This window comes from Cygnus olor, chromosome 2, assembly GCF_009769625.2.
Source record: "Cygnus olor isolate bCygOlo1 chromosome 2, bCygOlo1.pri.v2, whole genome shotgun sequence".
Taxonomy (NCBI): domain Eukaryota; kingdom Metazoa; phylum Chordata; class Aves; order Anseriformes; family Anatidae; genus Cygnus; species Cygnus olor.
This window is the reverse complement of record NC_049170.1, coordinates 25,817,938-25,834,519: the sequence shown is the minus strand read 5'-3', so window position 1 is coordinate 25,834,519 and position 16,582 is coordinate 25,817,938. Positions and strand designations below refer to the sequence as shown.

Here is a 16,582-nt window from a genome sequence, read left to right as displayed (position 1 = left end):
ATATATTTTTACAAATACTTTCCTTATCTAAGTGAACCTGATTGCTGCTACAGCAAAGGAGCAACTGAGTAAATGCTACACTGTGCTGCGGTATTGATGGATAGGTGAGTTTAGTTCAAACTTTGATTTGTGTGTGTGCATTCACTGAGGAAATGGAAAATGGTATTAGCATGACAGCATTCATTTTGCTGCTGTTGTTTAAAGTGGTATTTCGATGGCTTCTTTTGCAATTCCAACAGAATCTGGTGAAAGCTAAAGGATGTTAGTCTAGTCATATTAAAATCACTTGAGAGTTCCCTAATATTAGAAAGATGCCCTTTCGAGTTTCTCTGGAAATAGGAAACGTGCACTTTATTTATTTAATTTCCTACTGAAGGCACCTAAGCTTTATTACAGTCACTGTGCATAATAAGCTTAACAACAAAAAAATGAGGACATGTTAGAACATATACATGTACGTTATATATATAAAACATGGCAGATGTGTCCTGTGGTGAAGCCTCAAAGTGTACTAAGGTTTAGTTTGTTGCGCTTTTTTGTGTTTCTTTTTGTTTTTGAGCTAAAACAGGCACTTATCCTTTGGCAACTGGAGATTTTTGAGAAAAGGAACAGTTCTGAAAGAGTACTGAGAGAGGTGCCATTTATACCTTTCCCTTACGTTTGGGGGGTTGAATTTGCTCCTCTTTCTTGCCTTTCTGGAAAATAAAATCTTGTCTGAAAACTAGGTGGTAATCCTGCATGATATAAGGAAAACACTGAGAGAAAGTGAGTTCCTGAGATAAGCAGGGTGCAGTGAAGCCCTCCTCCTCACACTCCAAAGGACTGTGCCTTTGTCCCCGCAGGCTGTGGATTTCCAGGGCCCCATATCGCAACTCGGCCACGGCAGCACCTGCCTGGAGGTCCAGCACTGTGGCTGTGCAGGGAGAGGAGATTAACAGGAGATCAGATTAACTTCTTGCTATCCACGGAGAGCACGGTGACTAATTTGCAGGCACTCTTATCTCTGATACTGTATTAAATCTGGAGTAAGCACTAATTAATGTAATGGCTCTCATAGATCAGAGAAGGAACGCGTGCTGCTCGCTGCTCACCCCTTCCTCTGCCACATCACACCGGCTTGCCTGCTGGGGTTAAAAATCTTCAGAATAACCCCAGCTGTGATATTTCCTGAAATCCAGCTCTTTTTGACCTACCCAGGGGTTTCACCCGCTCAGCACCACGGGTTTTCCAGTACAGCGCCTCGTTTTTTTGGGGGATTCACGAGTTAAAGCAGCGTTACAAGAGCGGCACCCGTGGGTGCTGTGTTCAGTGGCACCGGCTAAACCCGTGCCCGGCCCGGCGGGGGGAGGCCCCCCCGGAGAGGGACCCCTGGGGTCCTGCCACCCTCCACCGGGAGCCGCCGCGGTGGGGCCGAGCGCGGACTTTGGCTGCGAGCCCCGTCCCGGATTCCGTGATTAACAGGAAATCCTCTTCCAGCATCATCCCGTAACGTGCGGGGCACGGCAGGGGGAGGGAATCGGGACACAGCCGTGGACCCCGGCCAGCTCCCCACCGCCCCCCGACGGCGGCTGGAGCAGCCCGGGGACGGTCCCCCCCCCCCCCGCCGCCCCCTTGTTCCCCGCCCGAGCCCCCCCCCCCCCCCCCGACGGCGGGTCGGGGGGCGTCCCTGGGCGCCGGGGCTGGGGCAGGGGCGCATCCCGCCGCGCCCGGTGACGGCCGGGTGATCGGGGCCCTGCTGCCCCGCTGAATCAGCCCTTCCCCTCCCACCACACGCGCAAGGAGGGAGGCGGCCCGGGGAAGCCGTCTGGGCGCATATAAAGCGCTGCCGTCGGGCCGGGCAGCGCCGACCGCTCGTGGGACCCCGCCGCCCTGTGTCCGTCCGCCCGCCTGTCTCTCTGTCTGTCTGCCCGTCTCTCTCCGCCGCCCGCTGTCGCGACATGGCCGCCGGCCGCCGCCTCCCGCTGCCCGCGCTGCTGCTGCCGCTGGCCTGCGCCGCCCTGGCGCCTCACAGCCTCACAGGTAGGGGTAGGAGCGGGCTCCGGGGGCGGCTGCCGAGGGGCCGGGGTCGCCGCCGAGGTGGCCTCAGCCCCGGGCGCTCGTGTCTCCCGCAGAGAAGCAGCGAGCCTGCCTGCTGCCCCCCGACGACGGCCCCTGCCGCGCCCTGGTGCCGCGCTGGTACTACGACAGGTACACGCAGAGCTGCCAGGAGTTCACCTACGGGGGCTGCCACGGCAACGCCAACAACTTCCTCACCCTCGACGACTGCGAGAAGAGCTGCTGGACCATCAAGAGTGAGTCCGGGGGACGGCCCGACGGCACCCCGGGGGGCGGCGGGGGGCTCCGGGGCAGCGCCGGGGTGGCCGGGGGCTGGAGGGAGCGGAGCCTTTCTCCCCACACATCCACCCCTCCTGAGCCGAGTAACTGCTGCTGCTGCTGAGGGGCCAGAGGGAGTTGTGTCAGAGGAGACACAAGGGATTTATGTGTTATTTTTTTAAATATAATTTAGTTTTATAACTAGCTGCTGATGAACGCGGCTGATTCCTCCTGCAAAGCTTGTTCCGCTTTATTAAGACTGCAGGCCTGGGGACTTGCCCACAACCAGGATAGCAGCATCTCATCTCGTGTCGACCTCCACCCATCGCTGCTCGGGACAGGGAGCGCAAAGGGTCGACTTTCACTGAGGGTGAAACTGTTTTCGTTGCAGAAGTGCCCAAATTATGCCGGATGGAGGCTGACGGAGGACCTTGCAGAGGTCATCTAAAAAGATACGCCTTTAACTTGAGCTCGATGAGGTGTGAGGAGTTCATCTATGGTGGCTGTTACGGGAACGGCAACAACTTCAGAGATTTACAGTCATGTGTGGACCACTGTCTGCCAGAGAAAAGTAATGGTTGTTCCAAGTTTTTAATAAACTAGATGGTTTGAAAGTGATACGAAGACGATACTTTATTTGGTATTTTCCTCTGGATACCCATACAGCAGTGTTTTTGAAGACTTCTGGGAAACAGATGCTTATAATTTTCTGCAGGCTTTGGTGTGTCACTGGTCTTGTCTGCCTGCTACTGAGAGAACAAAAATGCTGCGTTAGTGTAGTCTTGTGACCTTAAATTTGCCCACAGCAACACCCAGCGGGTCTCTTGTCTTCCAGAGAGCTGTGCCTGTGTAACCTGAAGGGCAGCAAGGTTGGAGATCGGTGTTGGGCAGGTGTCTGGGACACTGTGGCTGCCATGGGCAGGGAACTGATATCCCAATATAAAGGAGCAGTGCCTTTACACATTCAAGCCTGAGAGATGCTGTTAGGTGGCTTGCGATTTTTGGCACTCGCCAGTTCCACTCCTGATAGAAGTTTTTTGCCTCGTCTGACCACTGTCTCTCTGTACGAACCATAAAGAGGAAAGAGAGTAATTATCAGCAGGTGACTATAGGCAAATGTTTTCCTAATCATCAGATTAACATCTGGTTTATCTTTGACAGTATCTTTGAAGAAGAGAGAGCTACCAGAATGGATCAAAACTGTTGCTGCCTGTGCTTCATTAGTGCTTGATGAGAAAGTTATTTTTGGCTGGTGACAGATTGTCACCATTTTCTTAGGTGAATGCTGAATTATTTTTGATTTCTCTGTTGAACATCTAATAAATTGGTAAAAAGACTCCAGCTACAGAAGGAAGATTTTGCTGAGGCATTATGAAACATGATTCTTGTGAGAAAGATGGTGTGTTTTTGTACTTTTTGCAGAAAGTGGGCAGGGTCAGCTGGCAAAAGCATAGCAAGGGTAGACAAAATAGTGCCTATCTCATCTACAGAGGTAATTCCACTGGAATCATTGTTATTTTCCTGTATATAGATGTGGAATCAGCCTGCTCTCTAGCCTATGTGAACATCACAGCTCTCCCATGTGTAGCACCGCATATGGGGAAAGCTGATGAATTTCACTTGTGGATTAGTAAACCTATTTTCTGGGACTGTCTGGTGCTTTCTCAAACTTACTGCATCTTATTCCTGTGAGCTGTAAGTCTCTGAAGTCATTGGTAATGCTTGTGTCACTTCAATGGGAGTAATAGGTGTTTAGCCAACAAATTAATTGTGGGGTAAATTTTAATATACCAGGCATAAAAATTGCATAATTTTATTTCTTTTTTCCCCTTTTTCAAGCTGGTCCATTGCTATGCTATAGCCCAAAGGATGAAGGATTGTGTTCTTCTTCTGTGCCTCGCTATTACTATGACACCAAGAGTAAATCATGTAAGGAGTTCAAATACACTGGCTGTGGTGGAAATGCCAATAACTTTGTTACTGAAACAGATTGCTACAATGTCTGTGGAAAAGGTAAGATTTTTTTTTTTTTGTATTTTATCAGACGAAAGCAGATAAACCAATCCAGATATCAGTAACAGGTGTCCAGAGTGTTCTTTTACTCACCTTGTTGTTGTTTTTTTTATAAATGTATGCTTTTTGGAATTTGGAATTCAGTATTTTCAAAGGAAGGGAAAACTGAGATGCAACACTAAATCCTTCTGACAAGAAAAGTGCGATGTGAGGTCGTTAAACCATTGTTGAATGAAATGTGGAGAAAGGTTCTCAAAAAGACTAATTAATTTACTAGAGCACACAAGGAATCAGTCTTTAAACTGGTCAGTACCAGTGAGAAAACTAATTAAGGTCTCACTTTCTTCTGGATACTTTAAAGTAGGATTAAAATGAGATGTGAAATCAATTTACTTTTTTTTTTTTCCTTAGCATTTTCAGCAGTCACCATCCTCTCAATTCCCTGTTGCCTATTCCCATTTTCCATTCCCATTACTAAAGATTACTGCTTCATCACTTGTGCTGAATCAACTGTTTCTGGGGGGGGGGGGGAAGGGCTGGGAAAGATGATTGATATATTTTTTTTTTTTTTGTAATGGTTTTATTCAGATCAGCTACTGGTTGTGCTTATAAGTCAAAACAGTTGTGCTTTTACCTGCAGTAATATGTTCATACCAGCTATTACAAGTCTTAATACTCTAGTTTAATTAATTTGATATGTAAATCAACAACAGAGAAAAGCATAATTATATGTTGCTTCCCAGAGCAGTCAAGCAGACAGAGCACAATATTTAAAAAATGATACTAGTGGGGAAAAAAAATTAAGGCTGTATCTAGCACATATCTAGTCTTAGAAAAAAACAAAACACCGATCCCAGCTCTTTTTTAAACATGAGATATTTACAGTGTCCCAGTATTGCTGTATTTAAGATGTGTAGAAGGCCTAAGTCGGGAGAAAGTCCTCTAGTTCTGGGCTTTGAAATCCATGGCTGCTGAAGCTGGTGGCCAAGGAGCTCCAGCAGGGCAGGGTTTTTACCCTGAGCACAGTCCTCAGAACTGAAAATGCTGTCTGCCAGTTACTCATGGCAGTAATATTTCTGTGGCTGACAAATCTGAGTGTGTCTCTGCCATTCTGGCGTTACAAGGCAGGCTTTAATAGCGTGCTAGGTCTATCAGAGATGCCAGCGATTACCTAATTTGCACCTATTACTACCTGGGGAATGGCAGGGCCAGGCTCCAGCCTAAGCGTGCAAAGAGAGAGGAGGCAGGAAACTGCCTCTTCAGCATCCTGCACACACTCAGCCAGGTTTGCTCTGGGGGTTCTCCCTTGCTCCCTCTCCTTATGGAGGAAAGACATTAAAAAAATGTTATCCGTCACATTCCTGGTGCAACAGATTGCAAAGCCCAGAGGATCGGTTATAAGTTTTTTCACTAACTTGGGTATTTCAAAATTCAGAAAGGTGTGGTCACCCAAAGGTCATAGTTGAGGGCATAATTAGTACTAATTAATGCTGAGCTATACATATTAATTTGTATAGCTTGGGAGTGTACAGCAACATTAACCAAATCTTTAAGGCAACTTTATCCACTTCTCTCCCGCTCCTATAGTTCCCCTCCCCAGTATCTTTCCTGTTACCTTCTTGAGTCTAAAGATGAGATCAGTTAACCTTCCTTGTGCAAATATGCAGCTGCTGTTTACATTGATCTATAGCTTCTGGAGAGAAAAAGTATCTGATTAATTTCATTTTAGAAGATTATAGGAGAAAAGAAAACAGTTGCATAAGCTCTTCTGGAAATAACCCGACTGCTGCCTTTGACCGCTCCACAGCATCTGTGTGAAACCTCATTCAGTGCAGGAACCCAAATTATTTTACATTTTCACCCCCCACATGCACTGGTTATATTTTAGACTTTGCCCTGTTGTTGCCCAAAGAAATGTAGTAATAGTTTGGTGGTGGTGGTGTGTGTTTTTTTTTATCCCAATTTAGAAAGGTGTTTAATCCCATTCTGGTCTTACCACAGGGCATCTAGAACAGGGTTTAATTCCTTCTCAGGAAAAGAACAGCAAAACAGGGGCCCAGTGCCAAAGTGGAGGCATTCTAAACCTTACAATGTGTGAGAATAGGGTGTTGAGAATACATTTTGCAGTTTCTGACATGGCTGTTATTATCAGGTGAACAGGTCTAACAACACAATACAAAAAATAAATAAATAAATCCAAACAATGAACAGTAGTAACAATTTTGTCATACTGCTTCACTAACTACTTTCTTTATTTTCTTAGCAGGGAGTCAGAAACCGACCATGAAAAAGACAACAGATGTATTCCGCAGAAAGATGATGAGAAAACTGATTAAAAAGCCTCAGACACGTAACCTGAAGTCTTAAACCTAAATGTGCACTTGAATGTTTGAAACACTTTCTTGACTCCACTTTCCTCTTTTGTAACATAGTTTCCACACAGTTTTATATGTTGACATGTAGTTCTGTCTTTCAGAACTGCATTTTTTTCCAACTTACTTTTTATAAAGGACTGCATTTAATAGAAGCAGAATGAACCTAGGTTTGGTTCTTCTACTCTGTTGTATTCACAGTAATACTTTGGTAAAGCCACGTATTTAGATTTCCATGTTTTTATGGGGGAATGTTACTACTGCCTTGGGAGAATATTTCAGCAGTTACAAATTAATTAAGATTTGAAAAAATCGATTGTCTCTTAGTATAACTAAGGAGAATGCAAAGCTAAATCTCTGCAGTGGACTTTTTTTTTTTTTTTGGGCATATTCTGCTTGCTAAAGAAAAGGAATTTTTCACAAGAGTATTCAGAGGCTAGTAGCCCTGCCATTTTACATACTTTGGCACTATCATTTCAGTAGACTATCCTTTACAGTCACTTTGGTAGTCAAAGCTTTCAGAAGCTTTCATAATGGTGGAAGTATAAACTTTAAGTCTGGTTCATCCCATGAAAGAAAACTGGGAATAGGGATACTTTGACAAGTACTCTGACGAAGGCAATGAATAAGCTACGTGGTTATTAAAATGAAAACGTAGCCATTGCTTTTTCATGACATTTGAAATTTCAACTATGTTGTGCTCCAGATCCTCTTAGGGAATAAATCAGCATATTTCTATTGATTTTTTTTATGGGGCCACACTGCTTACATTATGAGGGTCTTGTTATTTGTGTTTATGTGGCGGCTGTTAAAAGAGAAAAACAGAAGCTTCTGCAAATCTCGTGCAATCCCTATTTTGAGGCACTATTGCATTTATTTTGTTACATTATGCCTGTGGTGATATTATTGCACCTTCTTTTATGTTTTACATTTGAGCCACATCTGAATTTTGATTAATTTCACCTACAGTGTTTTCTAAAATGAATCCATAAGTATTGTTAATAAAATCTTTTTTTTTTTTTTTTTTCTGAAAAATAAGAGCTTGTCCTGTCGCATCATTCTGTTAATTACTGTGAATTAGTTGCATACACCAATAAGTGTAATGGAACCTACTATTTACTAATTATGACTAGCAGAGTTTAGTTGTCTCTGAAATCATTTCCTTACGCTGAGGTTTTCATGTGAAGGAAGCCTGCAAGTTGCACTGATGTCATTCATCTGCAGCAGTTTTTATGGCTCAGTTGGCTGCATAAGGAGCTGCTGTCAAAAGCGTGCCTAGCTGGGACAATTTGCTGCAGGGTGTCCTGTAAGACGTTGCGCTACCTGAATAGCTTTTTGTGAGGGTAGCGGGCTATTTGCGTGAAATTACGTCGGCATTTGGTTAGAAAGTTTCAGGTGTGTGCTTTATCCCCATTTCAGAAAGGGAACATGCTGGCAAAACTAGTCAAGATTTGGTTTTCTTACTGATTTTTCTCTCAGCCCTGGACTTGCGATGGAAGCAGTCAGCTGTAGTGCTCCTACCACTCTGTTTCTGGTTCTTGACCTCAGAAACAAACCCCACCTTATTTCAATGAATCCCTCAGCCTAACCCTGTCCTGTGACTCAGCCCTGAGGAGGAGGCAATGCCAGGGGCATGCTGGCCTAACACCGCCAGGATTTTGGCTAGGGCTAGGGCTGCTTGCTGAGCCCCAGGAGGCTGCTAAGGCTTTGGTGCTCCCTGGGGAACACGAGGCATGCTACCTGCAGACGCTGCCCCCGTCCCTTCCCTCAGGCTGTGAATTTCAGTGGTGCTGATAGAGCAGCAACCCAGAGTGTCTCTCTGAAATATTTCTAGATGCTTGGCACTGTCATTTGGGAAACATCGGCTGCATTTATTGCAGCTTGTGGACTGGGTTAGAAACAGCAGCCCTTTTCAGAAGTTGCAGTTCTGTTTAAACATTTTTTAGCTGAAGAGGACGACGAAAGAGGTCTTTTAACAGCATGAGTCTGGGATACATGTTTGAGAAATGGACTAATCCTCTTTATCACTTGGAAATATCTTAAGGTCAAATGCAAAAGTGGACCTGGAATATAAAGAGGTTGTTGAGGAAAACGTGGGAACTGAAGCCCCAAAGTCGAGAACTGCTCCATCTCACCTTACTTCTTGATAACAGTGCCTGGTCACATACAACATGTCCTGGGCAAGGTGACACCCAGCTGATGTCTCATCCTGGCAGGGATCCCAGAGGCTGATATTCTTCTGCTTGTGGCCAAATAAAGGGCTTAGCAAGAGCTGACTTGATGGGCTGGGCTCCATCCCCACCATAGCAGAGGCAGCTGCAGTCTTCTGTTGTGCGGCTGCTGTACACGCTCTTTCTTTTCTTGCATAAAAACATAATTCAAAGTCTAAGGTTCCATTTCTAGGATACTCAGTGAAATATCAGAGGCTTGGGTTTGAATCCCTTATCCAACCAGTATCAGACAGGAATTTAACCTAAAACCTAAGATTTTATTCTTGCAGGGTTTCCTGATGGGCAGGCTGTAGAGCATTCTGGAGGACTTGGGGAGAAGACCAGGGCAGAGGCCATAGAAGCTCCTTTCAGTCTCTTAGGGACACTATTGTACCTTGTATAAATTGCACTCTTTCGAGGTAACTGCCTTAATCTCTTTATTTTCAGCCACGAAGAATTTCAGCTGCCACATTGCTGCTTTGCTTAATGTTCTTAGGTTACTCTGATATCCCACCAGACTAATCTAAATAATTCTCTATTATCTATGGCCTTTTATATGACTCATGACTTACTTCCTTCTTCAGCTTGCTGATGAAACAACAATAGCCCAAGGTTGGGTCAACTGTTAGTATTTTGCCACGTTGAAAATTAATGCAGCCCATACCATCCTGCAAATTAACTTTTATTATAGTAGCCAGTGTCCAGCAGCTACAGTGTGTCACAACGCAAATTTCTACTGCAGAGGAGGGAAGCAGTGATTATAATCAGTTGGGTTCGTCTTGTCTTGCTTAGGCAAACTTCCACTGAAACTCATGACTAGTGATTTACATCATACTTGCCGCTCAGCAGCAGCTGCTGAAATAAGCAGATTTGACTAAATGCCATTGCAAATAAGGTCACTGATCTTTAACTTTCCATTGCAACCCAGAATTCCAGTACTTCTCTTAGTGATATTTTGCAAAGAACTATATCAGAGACTATAAAAATGAAAATTTGCACTGATTCTTTATCCATACCCTTCTGCAACACCCAGGGCATTGCTTTGCATAGTATTCCAGGAGGAGGAGAGTGCCTTCATCTTTGTATTTCACTGGAATTTCAAGTATCAAAAAGAGAAAAGAAAATAATCCATGTGGAAACATAATTCTTCTAGTGATAGGTTAAATAATGGCAAGGAAGATTTCACCAAGTCTCATTTTAACAGCGACTAGCCCTAATAAATGACTTTCTCACAATTACATGCTTCAGGAGCAAAACGACAATGAGTTTGGGTGGAATTCCCAGAGTCGCATTTCTGAGTGCCAGGAATGTCTCCATTTCTCTATTGGTCCTCATCAGCTTAGGAGGTGGAGGAAAGCATGTAATGTTTTAATGAACGATCATTCATTAGACATAATGGACCACATTAAAACAAACAAACAAACAAACAAAAACCCACAAAAAACAGTGAATTTGTGTCTCAATCACAGGTGATAGATTTAGTCCCTAAACCTAAAAGTCAGCTATATGCTGAGGGCAACTCTTCATCACCTTGTACAACATAAATTTACTCCAGCTATGGTTGTGAACACCTGGAAGAACTGCAATGTGGATGTGCCAGAATTAATAAGCATTTACACTGGTATTATTGAAAGCAAAATCTACCTCATTATCTATCTAGAAAGCTTTATATTATTATGCATAACTATCACTGTTGATAATTAGCAAAGAGATACTTGCTTCTGTTGAAGCAAGCCTAATTTTTCAGTGTATGGTGGTCCTGTAAAGTAACGTCTATCATCTGATAAATTACTTAATTGTTGAGGAGAAGGAGTATTAATCATAATACATGAAGACTAATGAACAGCAATGATGTTAAAAAATCGATGTAAACAAGAAGTACAAAAGCATGTTGTCTGAGGTATTAGGCAACTGATGTGATCATGAGCCGTGATTTGCACACTGATGCCAGAGAAGTGAGCATCCTCGGTTAAGTCTGAACTATATTTGAAAGAGAGAGGGGTGGTTCAGACAAGTTAAAGACCAGTTTTGAAATATAAAACATTGTGTCTATTGTGTGGGAACAAAGTACATCCCTTCTAATGAAGATTCCCTTTGTACCGACAGGACTGGCCGTAATTTCAGGTGACTGGACGCTCTTCCAGGCACAGCTAGTTTGCTTTTGTGTGCAGGGTTTCAAAGACAATTTGAACTCAAAGCACATCAGATCATCTCACTTGGTGGGGCCCAACTTCAACCTGGTGAGCCATATTAAGCCTTATTTTTGTTCATGCTAGATCCTCAACAAAGGCCTTACTATATTAACTACAGGTTAAATTCTCTTATATATCAGCCAGCTGAGTTACAACTTTTTTGCTCAGTGAACTTTCTTGGAGGTGAGTTAATACTTGCTTAGCAAATGTGCAGGATCTTTTCTAAGAGGGCAATGCAAGATGAAACTTTTTGAAGGTTAGTATGAAATGCAGTACTAGAATTCACAGTAACTAATAAATGCATATGAACAATATTCTCTATGGAATATTTTTCTATGTGGGTGGGAAGCCAGAAAAAATGGATAAATTATACTAATAAAAGCTACTTAAAGAGTCAAGAGAGTAAAGTGTGAAAAATATACCTCATTATCAAACAAGAATCAGGCATTCCATCATATCTGTAGTTTTCAACAAAGAGAAATCTTGATTTTTATTGATGTTAAAAAAGAATATGCTATAAAAATGCCTCCAGGAGAAAGCAGTAAGTCTAGCAAGGCTTTTTCCTTTTTCTTTTTCTTTTTCTTTTTTTCTTTTTCTTTTTCTTTTTCTTTTTCTTTTTCTTTTTCTTTTTCTTTTTCTTTTTCTTTTTCTTTTTCTTTTTCTTTTTCTTTTTCTTTTTCTTTTTCTTTTTCTTTTTCTTTTTTTCTTTTTCTTTTTCTTTTTCTTTTTCTTTTTCTTTTTCTTTTTCTTTTTCTTTTTCTTTTTCTTTTTCTTTTTTTTTTCTTTTTCTTTTTCTTTCTTTTCTTTTTCTTTTTCTTTTTCTTTTTCTTTTTCTTTTTCTTTTTCTTTTTCTTTTTCTTTTTCTTTTTCTTTTTCTTTTTCTTTTGTTTTCTTTTATTTTTTTTTTTATTTTTCTTTTTGTTTTTGTTTTACTTTTTCTTTTTCTTTTTCTTTTTATTTTTATTTTTCTTTTTTTCTTTTTCTTCTTCCTTTTTCTTCTTCCTTTTTCTTACCTTTTTTTTTTTTTTCCCACAAGGCCAGCAAAACTTTTTTTTCCCTGTTTTTGCTCTCTAAAAGTGGGAGGGAAGTTAGATGAGAAAAACAGTGATGACAAATAGTATTTACTGCTCTCCCAGGGACACGGGCTGCCACGCTGGAGTACAAGGAGTCAGTACAGCTCCCGCTGTGCCAGCCAGAGGGACTCTCCCATGATTTCAACAAAACCTGGAGCGAGCCCAAACACAACTGCCTTCAAACACAGGAAAGTGTCTTGCACAGAGCAGTGTTCTTCTGCAGCAGCACGTGTATCTGCCTTAACTGTGTTGACAATTCCTATCCCTGGGTGCAAGTCGATGAACAAAAATCTCAGTGAAACTATTCCCTACTTTTATTTTAGTGCTCACACAACCACTGCTTGTGCTCTGGTGAAGCAATAGATTCCTCTCAGCTGGGAAATAACCCACTAATTCATTTCTTTACACCAATATGTCTCCAGATAGGATCAGTACCAAAAATACTATGAAGCCTATTATAGAAAAACATTGGAAAATATCTGTCTTAGTATTAAAGGCATTTACTTGATTAGGTTTTATCAGGGATTGTTCTTTGCAACTTCAAAAAGAACTGTAGCTTTACATCATTTTCAAGACACTCTTCTATTAAAATATAAAGTAATATTGAGATAAACTGACATGTATATATTAAAGGAGGAATTTTTAAATCTCCTTAGTTTGGTTTAAAGTCATTAGATAGCTTGGATGTTTTTCTTTCTGATATGTTAAATGTCATTGGACACCTCATCTAAGTGTCTTTTACTGCCAATTGAAATGGGTTCCTTAGCTGATCTCCTAACAGCATTTCTGCATCCTTTTATTGTGAATTAATCTAAGTTGTGATACAAGAAGACTGTACAGTATGAATCGTAATATATTCTGATTTTCACAGAACTATTTAAAGCTGCAAACAGCCAGAAAAAGGTAAATGCATTGGTGAAGTAGAACTCATTTTTTTTTTCAATTTTGTATTTTCTTTTTAAAACTGAGACTGAAAAAAGATTACAGACTGCACTCTGTAGTTATGCTGGTGGAAAGCTTCTCTTGATCTCCAGACATACAACAAAAGAGATCTATCCAAACCTGCTGAAATGGAGCTGACAGAGAATCATCAAACTCTTACTGCCTCAGTTTTGAATAGACACCTGTAGTTAATACTCCTGTCTCCAGCAGACAGAATTACACCTTTGAATGTGATAGCAAGCGCTTAATGGCATTTAGGATTGAAGTTTTCTCTTTCAAGAAGCTCTTTTTGTTCTATTTCCCTCACTAAAGCATGCGGAAGACTTTCTCATTTCACCTGCTGCCACTGCAGAGGTTGCCTCTGGACCCTGGGGCAACAAAACACCCTGGGAGAGTGTGTCACTGAAACCTTTGGCCCTGTGAAGAAACTTCCATGAAATAGCTCAGAGGGTTCCAAAAATAGGAAAGGCGTGTTCTCAACACTTGTAAAAGGTAAATCAGTGGAAAATAAGTCACATCTCCTGCAGGCTGAAGAGGACACAAGAGGTATTTTTTCAAGCTGTGCGGTGATGCTTGTCCGTTTGCTAGGAAATCCTTGGCTGGAAGGACGAGGGAGAGCCTGGGCTGACTCACCTGGCTTGGCCCTGCTTTGCCCACTGCCACAGTCTCTGCCCACACAGTGCTTGTGCAGCAGCCCTGAAACTCAATGCCTGGCATCTTGCTCAGCGTGTGTTAGCCAGGGGTGGACCAGATGACATGTGAAAATACATTCCTCTCAGCCCACATTTTCATGAGTATATCTTCAGGAAAGAGCAACCCAGTCCTGGAAATGCAAATCAGTTTTCTGAGGACACCACCAGAAGACAAAGGGCCCGTGTGAGTCCACACTTCTGGGTACTCAGGGTGCTTCCCCATTTTTGGGGGAAATCCCTATTCCTAGCACGAGGCACAGCCCTCAGGCTTGGTTTTGATGTCAGAGCCAGTGCTGTCTGCAGCTATGGGCAGCTCAAAGCTGCACAGGGTGGCACGGGGGCACACAGGTTGCAGAGCAGGAGAAGCAGGGCATGGGGAGGGAGGCAGTGCTGGTGCATCCACTCCTGGTGGGGATGGGGATGTGGCTGTGGGGTGAGGGAGACTCCAAGCAACAAGATGGATTTACATCCTTTGAGCACTGCAATGAGAAACATGTTGGCCACGCGGCAATGTTACAGCACTACCGTACACCAGCTAATGTACAAACAGCAAAAAGAAACAAGAAAGAGCTATCTGGGCTCTCTGGTGGAAGCACACACTATTAATAGACCTTTGAAATGCATCACTGTAGTCAGCAGCAGCTTGAAGGTAATATTTTTCAGAATATTTTTTCAGCAGACATCCAAATACATAAAATAAGGAATATTTTTTGTTTTCCAGCTGATGAAATAAGTCTCAGCAGCACTGGAGCAAATGCCTCATAAAGCACACCAAAGCATGACTTCTATATTTTTGCAGCTGCTGAATGGCTGTGGCAGCTTTTTCTCCATTATATTACATTCAAACTAAGCAGATGTGAAGAGAAATTGCAATATGCAATTAAATACATACCATACCTAGCAATGGGATGCATTATTACTAGAATCCATTCACTGCTGTAAGACCTATTCATATTTTCTTTCAGATATGTGGATAGTCACACTCCTAAACGTGATTAGGACTCAATCTTTCTCTGTGTTTTGTCTGCTAAGTTTCCATTTAGCAGTCATTCAATTTTCAGGAAAATATGGTTATTTTCCTAATCAACAGCTATGGAAACTCTGCCTTGCCTCAGAGAGACCCTATGGGATATGCTTAGTCTCTACAACGTCCCCTTTACTAATAATGAAGATTTTGCAGGCTATAGTTTGGTCTCCGTCATTTCCTTGGTTTTAGTGACAAAGGAGAACCAAAAGAAGGTTTCTGCGGAAGGAACTGTGTGTCCTGTATCTATCTGCACAGATTGTCTGCCACACTGAAGGTGGAACCAGAAGGGATTAGGAAACAAAGACCACATTTACAAAGGTGTTTGATTAGTGGTACCTAGCTACATAACTCCTATTGTTATAGTGGGAATTTCCCAGACACTTTTAAAAAAATGCCTAGGGCACCTTATCTCTGCCCCTAGACATTTATCTCTTTCTCTATTTATTAAGGTAAATATCTTCAAAAATCTGGCTCCACCTTTCATTTTCAAAGTGATAGAAGACCAGGTTGTTCATTGTTCATGCCAATTGTCCTGCTAAGAACTGCATGCTTTGGTATTGCTCAACATCTAAATGCTTTCCCTACTTGTGTGCCAGCTGCCAGGACCCCATGATGTTGTGCTCGGTGGGTTAGGTGACCAAGAGAAGGACATGAACAGTTTGGCCCATTATGTGAGGAGCTGTCTAAAACTAGAAAGCTGAAAACCAGGAAAATAAGTGAAAATGACCATGCACACATAAATGCCTGACTTGGTGCGGCTGCCCAGTTGGCCAGAGTGGTCTCCCGCTCTACGCAGAGTCCAGGTCCAGGTCCCAGTCTCTGCTGGCTTCTGCTGTTGAGTCAGTGAGTTTGGGTCAGTACTAATAGGAGTTGCTCAAAACTCAGCTAATTTGAATAAGGGCAAAAATATGGCAGAATTTCCATAAATGCTGTACTATGAGAAGATATCAAGATGTGAACCTCCTGTAGTTTCAGTTTTGCAAAACAGAAACCTGTCTGGCATTTTGCGCAATCAAACCACACCCTATTCCATTCAGCTCTGATTTATTAACTAGAAAGCTCTCATATCATTCCCCTTTCCATGGTTGCTGGTACTATCTACAATTCCAGATAACATGAAAGAAAACTTGCTGTGCCAAAGATGGCAATGGTTGCCACGTTCATTTTCTAACATGGTTATCGTTTTCACATTTCCACTTTCCATGTTTTCCAGTTCAGAGATGAATCATAAATAGGAAAAAAAAAAAAAAAAAAGCCCTCATAAGCCCTCATATTAAATTAGTGTCAGAACATTAAGAAAAAACGTCCACCGCACCCTGTGATTAATTCATTAATCCGTCTTTCAAAACAAGTAATCTAATTAGCTTGCAAACAAGAACATGACGCACACGTGGATCTTCAAATAGTGTTGACATATTGAATAGTTCAGATTCCTAAGATACACAGCCTTTCACTTGCTGCTTCCAGTTCCAGTAAAACCCAGACCAGAATGCTTCTGCTATCGAAGGTTCTTGGATGCACAGAATGGAATGTGCTCATGGTCCAAGGCCAGGACTCAGAGAATAGGTCTCTTCCTTTGGAGAAAAAAGAAATTGCAAGCGCTTCTTACAGGCAGCCCTAAACACAGCTGGCTAGGCAATATGCAGATTTTAAAAGACCTGAGAGCTATCTTTTGGCCTCTTCATAAGCACTAAAAGTCAATCAAAAGTTCAAAAGTTCATGTATATACATATACTTGTATATGTGAA

At 42.4% G+C, this 16,582-nt stretch overlaps 1 protein-coding gene across 2 annotated transcripts; it reads left to right on the top strand.

Moving 5' to 3' along the window:
* The first annotated feature begins 1,735 nt into the window (after window positions 1-1,735).
* On the top strand, window positions 1,736-7,716 carry TFPI2 (tissue factor pathway inhibitor 2). Of its 2 annotated transcripts, none has more exons than XM_040549597.1 (5): window positions 1,736-2,019; window positions 2,112-2,291; window positions 2,705-2,884; window positions 4,153-4,326; window positions 6,593-7,716. In XM_040549597.1, exons 1-5 carry the CDS (start codon window positions 1,938-1,940, stop codon window positions 6,691-6,693), a joined length of 717 nt encoding a protein of 238 aa, XP_040405531.1. In that variant the 5' UTR covers window positions 1,736-1,937; the 3' UTR covers window positions 6,694-7,716. The 2 variants fall into 2 exon arrangements, with proteins under 2 accessions (XP_040405531.1, XP_040405530.1); XM_040549596.1 differs by having other exon boundaries at window positions 1,756-2,019; window positions 6,590-7,716.
* Window positions 7,717-16,582: the final 8,866 nt, after the last annotated feature.